Source organism: Mercenaria mercenaria, chromosome 18, assembly GCF_021730395.1.
Source record: "Mercenaria mercenaria strain notata chromosome 18, MADL_Memer_1, whole genome shotgun sequence".
Taxonomy (NCBI): Eukaryota; Metazoa; Mollusca; class Bivalvia; order Venerida; family Veneridae; genus Mercenaria; species Mercenaria mercenaria.
In genome coordinates this window covers 38141228-38156299 of record NC_069378.1, presented here as the reverse complement: position 1 = coordinate 38156299, position 15072 = coordinate 38141228, and the positions used below count along the sequence as shown (strand labels likewise).

Below are 15072 nucleotides of genomic sequence, written 5' to 3'. Positions count from 1 at the left end.
AATATCTTGAATAACTTTTTTCTCATCTTCTTTATTTACCTTTCCAATTCGTGCTTTTGTTATTAGTTGTTTTATTTTTTATGATGTAATTTTAAAACAACTTTTTTGTCTTCAACTTTTAAACCTTTAATAAATATTGTAATTACTGATGGAACAGCGCCAGCAAATGCCACAAATATAGGAATAGCAGGAACAAGTACTAATGCAGTCGAGTTACCAAAGATACCTGCTGTAATTTGTAATCCTGTAGGTACTCTTCCACAAAACTTGTAACTTTTTTCTGTAAGCAGCAGCAAGTTTAGTCAATTGGTCTATTAATTGTTTCTATTCCATTAGAAACTAAATTTTTATTACTCATTTATATAATATATTTTTTAAATTTAATTTAAATATTAAATTTCTTTCAATTCACTAAACGAAATCGAGCTATCAAATTTTTCACTATAACCTTTCCTTTTACTAAAGCTTGTTTTTTCTTATAGTCTCGTCTAATAACTTTTTCTATTCTAAAAACCTCTTGTTTAGTAGGTAAAAGTTCTTGCTCATAAAATGAACCCTGAATTATTTCATTATTTAAATCTTTAATATTATATGTTCTGGGATTTGTGTTATTAATTCCATAAATTATAAATATTTCCTTTGTCCAGTTTGGTGTATATCCTTTTTCAAAATGTCGTTTAAGTTTTAAGCGAACTCGATCGCCAATTTTAAACTTTGGTATCTTTAAATTACCATATAAATTAAAGTAAACAGTACCTTTATTTAAGTTTTAACTGGCTTCAGTTGGTGTCATTTTTATACTAGAATGTTTTGTTTTGTTATATTTATCAACCATTCCTTTTCCTTCATCTACCCATAAATTTGTAGGTGTTCTACCTTTACAAATTTTTTTTCAAATGCTTCAGTAACAGATTCTCCAGTTTACAGAACGACTGCAGTATTTCTGTATGGATATGTTAGTCTACAGTACGATTGCTGTATGGATATGTAAGTCTACAGTAGGACTGCTGTACGAATATGTTAGTCTACAGAACGACTGCTGTATGAATATGTTAGTCTACAGAACGATTGCTGTATGGATACGAAAGTCTACAAAACGATTTATGTATGGATATGTAAGTCTACAGAACGATTGTTGTATGAATATGTTAGTCTACAGAGCGATTGTTGTATGAATATGTAAGTCTACAGAACGATTGCTGTATGGATATGAAAGTCTACAGAACGATTACTGTATGGATATGTTTGTCTACAGTACGACTGCTGTATGGATATGTAAGTGTACAGTAGGACTGCTGTATGAATATGTTAGTCTACAGAACGATTGCTGTATGAATATGTTAGTCTACAGAACGATTGCTGTATAGAATTTATGACCAATATGACCAATAAATTATCTTCAATATTTGTCATTTTAACACTGCATGAGTTTTGCGATTTAATACAAAATTAACTGTAATATAAATTACATGTAAATTTTGAATGCAATTGCTTTAAAGTTAATTTAATGTTAATTAAATTTCAAAACTTAGGCCTACATTCAATTTACTTCGAAATATACTTAATACAAGTTTACTTCAAATTTACCTGTAGTAAATTGGAATTATATTTTACACATGAAATCTAAGATTAACTTATCTCAAGCAATCTATAGAGCACACTTGTTCCTCGTGCAAAGCTCATAAATGCGATTCATTGTGGCTGTATAGTTATGTATAGAGAGCATTCTACTGATGTTGGTTTCTTTCTTCAGGCTCTTATCAATACGATAGAATCAAAGATGAAAGATATTGTACAATTTTTAAGAAACTATTAGAAATGATTTACCTTTTATTTTAAAGGACCAGAACAACTGATAACAGTCTGATCATACTGTTGTGTTAGTCATAAATGATTATGAAAGTAAAACGCTTGCGCTGTGTCAATGGTCGTTTTACAATGTGTTTGATAGCATTATGACGTTATCTTGATAAATTGCAAGGGTGATTTTCATCAGGAGTGCATCTTTGTATATTTTAGACCTGTATAAACATCGTCATGAAGTTAGATGATAGAAGCGAGCGTCTATTGTTATAAATCAGTGTTCTGTCATGTTTTTATCTGGCTGACAAACAATTTCTTAATTAAAATGTATTGAAATAATGTATCTCTTGGAACATTGGTTAACAGTTGATGGTAAGGGCACAAGATAATCACGTATCGACATCTTTATCCAGTGAGCTCGGGCATGAAATTAATTCATTTTGATCTTTGTTCAATACAAACCTTACTTTCCAGTTTTTAGATTGAAACCTTTCGAGCGACTTCGAGTTCTCAGTCACATAGAATATCTATGAAAATGAACACGCCTTTACTTCTGCAATTGAGCTTTGCTTATTATTTGTCTGTTACTTTGATAGGATCTGAAAATTTTAAATGGCAATATTTTCATTGCCCTGGAAACGCCGCCATTGCGGGGGACGAGGTCCGCACTGAAGTGAGAACCGTGTCACGACTGGACTGTTTGAGCAGGTGTATTAGTTGTCAGGCTGTAGGTTTCAATGAGGACACGAAGGAGTGCCGCCACTACATGCAGCAAAACAGCACCATTATTCCCATGCTTAACAATGCAGTTGGTCCAAGGTTGTGGATAAGTCAACGGATGAAATGTAAGTTATTTATATTTTCAACTGTGCGCACTTCTTTCATTTACATTCTCTTTTGAGTATTAATTCACTATTTGTAGAAATCATTAATTGACAAAATGTTTGATTTCATGAAGAACAATAGCCCAATGCAAGTACAATTAATTGAATAACCTGATGTCTATTTACAGCCTGAGACAAGTGGTGTCATAGTAAGTCCAAAACATATTTTCTGTTATCCGGGTATCAAAAGTACAAATAGAGTAATCGCCAGAAAATATGCCACTGTTTACAATCTTCTTGGTCAAAATAGCTAGCATCCTTTATGATTTAAGTAAAGATAAAACAATGTGTCTTTGATGCCTTTAATAAAAACAAACATATTTGGATCACACGCAGTAACTGATATGGATTAGATCTGTGTGTGTGTGTTTTTTTTTTATTTTTTTTTTTGTTTTGCTGTAACTGGTAATTAGTGTTTAATTTGATTACTGATATTTGTGAATCCTTCATAGAAAGAATAAAAGAATATTTCATTGGCTGAAAGTGTGGATTGAAATATCTTCCTCGGGTGGTAACGAGGCCCAGTCTAGTTAGAATAAAACAGTTACCATGGAGCCAGATATTTCCATGCGCCAGTAATTCATTCTTTTCTTTTTTTTTTTTTTTTTTTTTTTTTGCATACCGTATTCTTCAAATAATAGAAGAAGTAATATAAAGTTATACTTTTCTTTTAGGCACTATCTTTTTCGAAAGGCGTATGAATTTACGCATTTGTTCATAAATTACAGCACGAGAATAATCTTACGCCCCGAAATGCAAGCACTGGCAAAAACACGTGAAAAAGTATCTTGCTTGTAAGAACATATTTGAATCTGTGTATTTTTCAAAATTTTATGTTTTCGCTTATGCGAGTTTGTTAAAAAACATCCCCGATTGATAAACCCTTTTTTCATTTCATGACATCATGAAATACCTTTAGTGATATCTTGAAATATAATATATCTAATGGTACTACTAATTACAATAATAGATATAACTAAATGTATTTTCTGAATTGAAAATATCTGATATAGCATCAAATTATTTTTTGGATATATTGATTTGATTTGATGATATCTTAAGGTCATTTTTGAAATCTTGATATCTGAAAATACACATAATGATATCAATGTTGCATTTCTCCGAATGTGTGTGATTTTATGATATTCTAAAATGGGTTATTGAAATCAACAATTCGTACATAATGATATCATTTTTGTACTTTTTATTATTCAACATTACCAAGATAAAAATGTCTGTAGTTTTATACAAAATATTCTTTCAATGATAAACATCTTTATTGAGATCATAAAATAGAATAAGAATATCTTTAATTTGAATTCATGGTAAAAAAATAAAACTGATTTTAAGATTTCAAAAAAAATATAATAAATCATTTTGCTTTATTCTAAATACAGTGTAGAAACGATTGAACAACAAAAACGGAAATAGCGATGTGATTTCAACCATTTTTTGAAATATGATAAACGTGGTCTAACATTTTCGATTGTTATTTGAATAATTACCAAATAAAGGTATGTTTATTCCTTGAGATGTTTTTCGAAAGGCATGTTTCAAGTGTTCCCAGTCAATATAAGTCCAGAATGACTTACATGAGCGGTAGGTAAGGTGAAATCAGTTTATTAAAGGGTGAATGTTTAGATGGTGCATACCAAAAATGAATGAGTTTTATAAAAAAAAAAATAATAAGGCAAATTTTCTGAATGCATGTCACATTATAAGAATTTCGTATATTTTCTTTTGCATTGATCACGATTTCAGCCTTAATTCATCCCTGATTTTTCGTTTAAAACACAAGTTCGTGGTGCTTTGTATTGCATTGTATTGTACGCCCTATTGAATTGATAGTGAACGACTTATTTTGATTCTTACACACAAGTTTTACTACTTACTGCAAAATTTTTGATACGATTTTGTCTATACTGAACGGCATATTGTTATTATTAATTACGATTAAATTCTGATTTCTGTCTGTTTTAGGTACAGTGAAGCAATACACGTATTATTATTGCAAAGAAACGACACCAGACTTTGAAAACATAGTTAAACACAACTTGATTCAAAACTGACGAAAACATAGAATAAAATTGAAACACACGACAACGTTAAAAATAAGACAGTTTAATTCACAAAAGATTTCCAAGTAATCCCAAAAGAAGTTAACAAAAGCAATTAATAGAATGATAATACCAATTAATGAAAAAAAACAACTATAAAAATAACAAAATTCGCTAGTAAATTAGAGACACCCTTGAAAAAAGTACCAACTAATACTGGTGCTTATCAAACGAATACAGAGGCAAAGGCAAGTTAAACAGTCCAAATTAATGACACCCGAAAAAAAATAAGGAGAAGAATTCCACAACACTGTGTATTTAATTCTTATCCTTCCGTACTTTTCTTGTTCAAACTACGATGTATGTATTTAATCTGTATATGTATTACTGGGAATAAAATATGTTTAAACTAAGAAAAATAAGGCTTTGGCAAGTTAAGCAGTCCAAACTAATACCACTCGAGAAAAATTAAGCTGCTTAATTTTAACCTGAGAAATAGAAAAAAGATGAGAAAGTGTTTTAAAATGACTTAAATTTTCAAAATGCTAAGCATGAAGTACAATCTATATGTTGTAATACCACTCATATTGAAGACTATTACATGAAAATGAGGTGGGGCCAATGTTTACAGGGTATGTTTTCGCCATTTGATAAAAATACTAACACAGGAAGAGAAAGAAAGCAACTAAGCCCTCACCCCAAAACAAGTAGATGACAAACACATAAAATACTGTCTCATAACAAAGATTATGGACTTAAAGCACAGAAAGTTTACACATTTCAAAACTCAGAAAGGAGTCAGTCGCCAGTTGATGGAATTGTTATTACCGGTTAGATTGTATGGAACAACAGAAAAGTGAACTAGCCGGCCGAAGAATCTAATTGCGATTTTGTTCTTATATATTGAGTAAACTATAACTATGTATATCCAAACTATACACAACTGGCACTAAAACCAAACAGCTGCCAAATTACAAATATTGCACAACTTAGTTATTGTTTGTGCATTTGTATTTGATAAAACAGCATGTAAATGTTTTAAATTTCTTTCTGGTCCAATACCATTGGCATTGTCCACAAAATTTCTCCAGTTTCAACAGTTAAATGAAAAAGAATTACTATTATCACTCCCAGTTATTCGCTATATATTTTTTTTAAAATCGCAACAAATCGTTCACTTCATTATGGGCAGTTTTCAATAAATCGTTCAATGTGAAAATGAAACTTGACTACAGATATGACAAATACCTAGTAACAAATGAGTACGAGAACAATGTATTGACAATGCTGCACTTATTTAATATGAATCTTGTACACGTCCTTTATCAACTGGAAGGGAAAACTCTGTTTATTCGTGTGACACTTTCTGAAGTTTCAACAGAAATTGGTGATTGCTTTTGATTACGGTAACATAACGACGGTACTTAACACACTGATGAAATCTAAAACGAATTATCTATTCAGTATATATAAACTAATGACTACTATGCCCCAACGATAACTTGATATTTACAAACATGACTTTAAATAGATTAAAATGGAACATAGGGAATTCAACATTTTACTAACATGTTACAATCTAAATATTTCGAGGTTTTGTACCAGTTAAGAATTAGCTCACTGGTAAAGCATACAGTCCATGTTCAACAGATGTTTTGCCGTGTGGGTTCGAAACTCAGTATCAACATTTATTTTTTTAAATTTTTATTTCACTTTTGAATAAAAATTAAGATTCCTTCATGAGCTCTGTGACAACACGACAGAGGTATCTAAAGGCGAGATGGCAGATCGGAATAGTGTATTACATAACAAAGATGATATTATTAAATGCATGCACTAAGCCATGCAAATAATGAACATAATAATAGTTAGTGTCTTATATAAAGACATATATACAAATACAAGTATGCCAACGGGCAGAATGTCGAACCCACCAGCACCTTTGACCTCTAACTGTGACCTTGACCTTGGGACCTACTTCTTACGCATGACACTCCGTCTTATAATGGTAAACTTTCATGCCAAGTTACATCAAAATCCTACCATGCATGAAGAAGAAATGCTCCGGCCAAACTTTAATTTGACCTTTGAGATAGGAACATGGGGTTTGCGCATGACACTTCTTCTAATTGAGTTAAACATTAATGCAAAATATAAACAAGATTGGTCCATACATGTCAAAGTTATGGTCCGGACAAAATCGTACGGACGCACGCACATACACCGAAAGTGGCGTTCATCAAAGAAAGAAACAAAAATACGGAAAACAAAAAGGAGAAATATCTGAAAAAAAACAACCCTCGTGAGGATTCGAACCCACTAAACGATCTGCTCGAACCCAATTATTATCTGCATTTTACCCAACTGAGCTATGTTGCCATATACGTAGTGTGTATTTGAAATGAAAGAAATACTAATATTTATTTGTCAAGTAATGTGCAAGCATTATGAATGGTTATTTCATCAGTTATCATGAATTAGACTCGTCCTCGCGTTTCGGCGGGAACCACGTTATCGCTGGGGATTAGTACTTACAGATAAATTCTTGTAAACTCCCTTGAACGGTAAAAATAAATGAAAACAATAGCGGCGTTTTAACCTAGGTACTGTGTATGTCGTATAATCACATCGCTATTTCCGTTTTGGTTGTTCACTGTTTCTACACTGTGTTTTAAATGTATTTTGTGATAGAAAAATATAATTAATGATATCGTGAAATACACATATAACTCTTGACCATCACGTAAGTAACTGGTTGCCTACTAAATTAGTACCTCGTGATCACTACACTGTTACGTCATTCGATGTAAGTAATTTGTAGTCTGGAAGAATATAATATATCAGTCGTGATTTATAATGTAACGGGCACCGCCTTCCTAAGCCGAGGTTTAGGGGACAAGATCAGTTGGTAAGAGAAATACGAGTACGGGGTTCGAATCCGACTCGGGAATAAAGTTCAGACCTTAAAGTAAATCAACAATTCAAAAGTAGATATTACATTTAATATTCAACCTGTGTCTTATCCCAACTAATATACAATGTACATATTAACAATGTATAAATCCTACATGTTAACGTTAGCAAGTGAGGGAACTCGACGCTTGTGCAGCGAGAGAAAGAACCCTCTCGAACAATCATCGTTTACACATTTTATGCACATTTTACCGCGTAAAAAGATCTAACAATTGTTTCATTGGTCGCAGCAACAGTATCTAAGCAAAGCATTACAAAACAACACTTCGTAAGTTTCCGTAAGTGCAATTGACCAACCATGCACAAGATGACATACAAGTGATAATGATTGGTTATTAGCGGTGCGCGTTCAAATCAAGTGCATCGTATCAGCAGACGACATTTACTAAAGTCAAATAATAGAACATTAGCCGGTGTAATATAAAATATGTATGTCATCCGTGCAGGTCATTTACTCAGTTGAAGTCTAAAAGATAAAGGTTTGTACCGGGCCTGTTACAATAACATACACAACAGGTAGTAAAGGATATATCAAACTGGCGGTTACGACATAAATAAGTGATGGTCAGTATATATTAAACTGGCGGTCACAACATAAATAAGTGATGGTAAGGATATATTAAACTGGCGGTCACAACATAAATAGGTGATGGTCAGGATATATTAAACTGGCGGTCACAACATAAATAGGTAATGGTCAGGATATATTAAACTGGCGGTCACAACATAAATAAGTTATGGTCAGGATATATTAAACTGGCGGTCACAACATGAATAAGTGATGGTAAGGATACATTAAACTGGCGGTCACAACATAACCGCCAGTTCTGGAATCCTAGGATCTGTATATATATCCCTACTTTCCAATTCTGAATCTCCAAGATTTTGTTGTGCCTTTCGTCGTCATTTTTGTCTATGTGCTTTGGGTCTATCATTTTTGTTGAAGTTAAACGCCTTGTCTTAAAAACTAAACAGCCATAACTTCAGTGAAAAGCATTGACACCATCTGAAATTTTCATAAGCCATTCGTGACAGATCATTTATATTTCGTACTGGGCTGGGAAATACTTTTGATGACAATATCTGCATGATTATGAGCCAAACTGGTTTAATAAATTGTGATGGGTTGAAATCGGCACTGTTTGTCAAATCATACCATCGTCTATAGGTTAGAGACCACCAATTGTTTTCCCATAGACTTACATTGTAACATTATGGCGTGTACGGCCTTCCATACATCGAAACATGTATATCTAATTACAAGTTTTTCAAGAACTATCTTAGTTCTACCAAAATATCGGACGAAAAACATATGAATAGTGATACTTTATTTAAGTAATTTTAGTGTGAATGAGATGACCCCCTGTTTACATCATTGACATGGCGGGAGAAATTCGTTTGATAAAACTTTTTTAAATACACATAAAATGTAGCAAATTTTGTCAAAATGTATAATAAAATACTGTAAATGCAGTGAAAAAATATCAATTTTGAAAAAATAATCACTTCCTGGGTTTGTTTACATGACTGACCAATCAGAACGCACAGACGTTACTTTATTCCCAGGTATACACTTACTTCATTCCCAGTAAGTTCCCTGTACTTTTTTGAATTGGTGGTCTCTGACCATTAGTGTTCTTATCTTTTTCTAAGCCATCGATCCATCGAATGCAAAAGGCAATCAGACAAAAATTTTAAACACTGGAAATGCTTTTACTTGGCAGAGCCGCCCCCCCCCCCCCCCACCCCCCTCCACCCAAATACAACCGTTTATCTCGAGGAAATATCTCGTAATTACATGATCATAACACATACTTTTTACTTGGCGAATCTATTTGGCTTTCGTGGATTTGATATTATATTTAATTCTAATGGCAGTGTCTGCAGCACAGAGTACTGATTTAAGTCAAATGATGTTTGAAGAGGCAGCTCAACTTTGTCGCTTACTGGGTGGTCGCTTAGCAACATACAGAGAGCTTTCTAATGCAAGACAGGAGGGATTTCATCTTTGTTGGTTTGTATCAGGATTGTAACATAACTGTTTTCCTAACATTATCTTTTAACCAAGTTTGTATCAAGCTTTTACTGTAACATTTGTTAAAAGTGTATCACTTTGAAATTTACCATCATTTTTGAACACCCGGTCAGCTCCAGTATCGTATTGAAGAAGTAGTACAGGAAATTGTGATATCTATTTTGAGAGCAGGTCTTATCTAAAATAGCATAGCATTAAAGAATATTGTAGTGTTGTAGTGGTGGGTGTGTTAGAATAGCGTAGTGTTGTAGTGGTGGGTGTGTTAGAATATCGTAGTGTTATAGTTGTGGGTATGGTAGAATATCGTAGTGTTGTAGTGGTGGGTGTGTTAGAATATCGTAACGTTGTAGTGGTGGGTGTGTTAGAATAGCGTAGTGTTGTAGTGGTGGGTGTGTTAGAATATCGTAGTGTTATAGTTGTGGGTATGGTAGAATATCGTAGTGTTGTAGTGGTGGGTGTGTTAGAATATCGTAACGTTGTAGTGGTGGGTGTGTTAGAATACCGTAGTGTTGTAGTGGTGTGTGTGGTAGAAGATCGTAGTGTTGTAGTGGTGGGTGTGTTAGAATATCGTAGTGTTGTAGTGGTGGGTGTGTTAGAATATCGTAGTGTTGTAGTGGTGGGTGTGTTAGAATATCGTATTGTTGTAGTGGTGGGTGTGTTAGAATAGCGTAGTGTTGTAGTGGTGGGTGTGTTAGAATATCGTAGTGTTGTAGTGATGGATGTGTTAGAATAGCGTAGTGTTGTAGTGGTGGGTGTGGTAGAATATCGTAGTGTTATAGTTGTGAGTATGGTAGAATATCGTAGTGTTGTAGTGGTGGCTGTGTTAGAATATCGTAACGTTGTAGTGGTGGCTGTGTTAGAATATCGTATTGTTGTAGTGGTGGTTGTGTTAGAATATCGTAGTGTTGTAGTGGTGGATGTGTTAGAATATCGTAGTTTTATAGTCGTGGGTGCGTTAGAATATCGTAGTGTTGTAGTCTTGGATAGGTTATGTATGAGAAAACTAAGAAACAAAAAGTAGCAACATAAGAAGATTATTAGAAGATGAATAGCAAAACTCTTGTCGAGTGGGGAAATTGTCTTAGGTGATCCTCAACATAGGAGTCTATACACCAAAAGCTGTCGTTTCGTTGATAGTGATTTTAATCTGTTCTATAAAACTTTGACCAAAACATGAATCAGTGACATCACCAGGCCCTCTACCAAAAGATATCTACACTTATTTGAGATTTGGTGAAAAGTAAGCGTTCCAAACAATTTACAGAATGTTATATCCCAACCACGAGTTACCCCTTACCTTTAAGTATATTTCAATATGATGGCTATTTATGTACCACATATTCACCCATTTGTAACTTTCATAATATGATACAGCATCTGATGGTAGTATTTTTCTAGGACATCCCTTTCGATCCACTGATGAGCATTATCTTCATTAAATATACACGAGAGGTGTTCAGAAAGTAATGCAACTGGGTATGTATTTTGCACACTATGCCCATTTTGTTGAAAAATACTGTTTATTATGACTGAATGATTTCTTGTCTACTAGCAGCTACTCAGTACTTCAACAAAAAGGCTGAACTTGGAGCTCCCTAATTTCGAGTACATATGAAGTTAACAGGACAGAAAAGTTTCTTTTAGAAATTCTGAAGTGTTGCAGGGTTTTGTAATGTTTTTATTAAAATTCTATTAAACATTCTCTCTCTTCTTCAAGACGTTGATTTTTTGGATGTTTATTACATTATTTATTGCATTTATTTGTATATCAATATAGTCAGTATACGTTTTTTAACTATTTTCACTACTTACAAACTTCTGTCTTCGCATAATTTCAAAAAGTCGAAATAAGTCAACAGTTTTCAATTATGACCGAGCGAGTACAGATATCACTTGCTAAATTCCTTCCTTGGGTTATGGCAACTTAACTTATCATATTGAATATTGTTCGGCACGTGACATATCAGATTGACGATAACTTATCTATATGCACATTTATACTTATCATCTTTAAAGTATTCATGATAATTTTCAAGTTTCTAAATGCATTCAAACGGAACTTCCTATTTACAAATATAGATGTTAAGACCTAGAAATGATCATTTTATATTCAGAATACTACGAGGGGTGTTCAATAAATAATGTTACTCCATATGTAGTTCAGTAACCGGTGGTTATTTATTGAGCAATTTATTTCAAACAAAATGTTACAAGAATGATAAAAATCGGTAGATTCAAAGTAAAAATATAAACATTTGAGTGAGGTGTACTCTGGTATACTGGACCATTTTATGTCCAAAATATTGAGATTGTAATATGCATTTCCTTGATTCTACTATTCAACAACTAGAACTGTAGTTCAATATTCAGTTTAAACAGTTGAAACAAATTATCATCTTTACATAAACATTTGAAAACCAAAATAAAAAAATGATAACAGTATTAAATGGTGTGTGCATATTTTTACTCGAAAAATGATGAGTACAAGAAACAAGGTCTTACAACTTTGATTAATCACTCTCGAGACTCATTCCAGATGGAATCAACCTCAATTTTAGATATTGTAGCTGTTTTGTAAAATGAAAAACGCAATACGTAGTTCAAAACATACTCAAACTCATCACAATTTGCTGTATCTCGTAGAAAAAATGAAAGAATTTTGTGATTTTACAAGTATTCTATTTGTCTGAGACCCTGGATGCCCAGGACAAAGCTTAGTTATAACTATTTTTGCTATGGTCCACCTCACTCAAATGATTATATCTTTACTTTGAATCTACCTATTTTTTCATTCATACGACATTTTGTTTCCAATAAATTGCTCTATAATGTGCTGAAAACCGCATTCAAAAATAAGCACCGGTTACGGAACTACACACGGAGTAACATTATTTATTGAACGCCCCTCGTAATTATTGAAATACAGTAGCAAATATTGCATGCCCTGCTCTTCCGTTTATTAATCAATCAGTTATGTGCACAATATGCGTGAAAGAAATATTCAAGAGATTGCATGATAATGTGTTTCTAATTACAGCTGCGGTTGGCTGAGTGACAGATCAGCACGATTTGTGCTGCATCATGAAGACTCAACATGCGAGCATCAGCAAACTCCTGGACTTCACACGTGCAAGATATTTAATTCCAACGGTCAAAGAGTTTATGATACACAATATGGAGCTGCATATTGCGCCTTCACTGTATAATTTTTTTAATTTTATTTGTATGTTGGTGTTTATACTATACATGTTGGCTTCGTATTCACGATGGTACACAGTTAGATACGTTTCACACAGAAACGTTTTACCTTGGATTTGACCAAGTGATCCAAGTGGCATTGTTTTAACGTTTCATATCCTGATATCGTTCGTTCTCCACTAAATGTATTCTCGAGCTTATTTTTTGCATACAGGTCAGATACTGCTATGGATTTGTTGAATAAATCATAAAAGTCAACGAGACATAAGCTGGTTGAATAAAAAGGTAATGATTACAATACAAAGTTTGCTGTGAAATTTGGAATATTTTACAAGTGTCTAAGTGAATGCATGACTATTTAATTGTTACTTTTGAATAGTGTGCATTTTACCTGTATATGCAATTCAAGAAAGGGGGTGCTTGTGTTTGAAGAGAAATTGTAAAAAAAAATAAGTCTTTATAAAATTACCATATTAGAAGAATCACATTTAGATTGTCATTCCTCAATTTTGGGGTATGTGACAGAGTCATTTTTTAATGAAAGCCTTTGGAAAAGTCATTAGCAGTGCCTGACCTGCAAAATAATACACGCATGCACATGTAAGTACATTGTGTCCGCTGTGTTACATATGGAAAAAAAAGTTTTCATAGTGTTCCAGTCTGACTTTAAATTACCTACATAAACTGAAGTTTTAAATGTTACCTTATACGTGGTAAAAAGTTAATACATACAGTTATCTTTTGTAAAAATCATTGACATCAATCTGCCTGATTTCCATTGTTGTAGAGATGTTGACAACGAACTGAATCTGAAATATAAATCAGCGTTAGCCTCTCACTTACGAAAACATTTTAGAAGAAAATTTTTACCTTCCAAAAGACAGCTCGGCTATATTGCCTTTTGATATTAATATGGATAAGTTATGAAAAATGTATATGGCAATTTGGTGTTTTCAAAATGTTCAATTGTACCACAAGTTGCTAGACAACCATATCATTTGTATGAACCTGTTGTTTTAATTTAGAAATATTCTTAAAATACAGTTACAGTTAAATTCCTTTTAATAAAACAGCTATTTCTGAAATATGTGCTTTTTTCATTGATACGGTTCATAAAATAAAACTGATCTAAATAAGTTCTGTTTAAGGTCTTGCAACCCCTAAAAGCGATGAAGCCTATCCATCTGAACAAACTTGAAAGCGATAAACGGATTTACATTTGACACGATCCTTAGCAACGGAAGTAAATTTTCGCACATGCGCACTCTACGTAGGGCAAAAGGACATGACCGCACAATATAAACTACGTTAAAGTTATATCACATTTCAATCTATTCGGTCAATATGAGTCTGTATTTTAATAAATAACCACTGCATGACAAAGCAAAATATATGTATATCTTTGTACATCCGCAACTGCCTTGCTCAAATAAGATACTTCAACTAATGCGCATTATAACTGATGATTATGGGCAATAACTTATTTTTCAGCAATATTGACCTTCCATCTCGACAAACTTAGGTTAAAGAAAAATATTTTTGAATTGAATAAAGGATATCTATTATTAAAATACCATAAAAGTAAAAGAGACTAAAAATCAGTGATAGTTTTCTATATCCGGGCGACCAGAAACCGCCAGCTAGCGATTGGTTCATATAACCATGTGACATAAAGAAATGATTCTCATTGGCTCTTATTTATGATAGGATTAACATAGACCCCTTCGTTGATCTATGAGTCCATACATGTCAAGTCTCCCGGATCGTCCGTGAGGTTCACGGATTTTCGGTCCATCTCCCGAACATACGAAAATCAATTATTTCTCCCGGTAATCCAAAATTCAAAGCTAATGGTTTCATGTATCAAACTAAATCCCTAATTACACACCGTGCCAGACGTAATTTATTACTCTATCGATAAAAGTTTAACAAGGTCATGCACTGATGACATTCTGGAAACAGGTGTGTATTGTGCTATTTTTAGATTGCGAGTGGTGATCTTTGCATTAATATGATAAGACAGGAGCTTGTTTATGGAAGATTTAGATGGGAAAATATATTTAGGAATACATATGAATAGATAAAAGAGCCAACCTTTATTGGAGTGATGGCAATCAATAAT

General features: G+C 33.1%; 1 protein-coding gene across 1 annotated transcript; it reads left to right on the top strand.

Annotated features, from left to right (window-relative positions):
• Positions 1–2243: 2243 nt before the first annotated feature.
• On the top strand, positions 2244–14035 carry LOC123538626 (uncharacterized). The gene is made up of 3 exons (XM_045322847.2): positions 2244–2648; positions 9596–9731; positions 12790–14035. The coding sequence occupies exons 1-3, from the start codon at positions 2333–2335 to the stop codon at positions 12956–12958; spliced, it is 621 nt and encodes a 206-aa protein (XP_045178782.1). The 5' UTR covers positions 2244–2332; the 3' UTR covers positions 12959–14035.
• The last annotated feature ends 1037 nt before the right edge of the window (positions 14036–15072 follow it).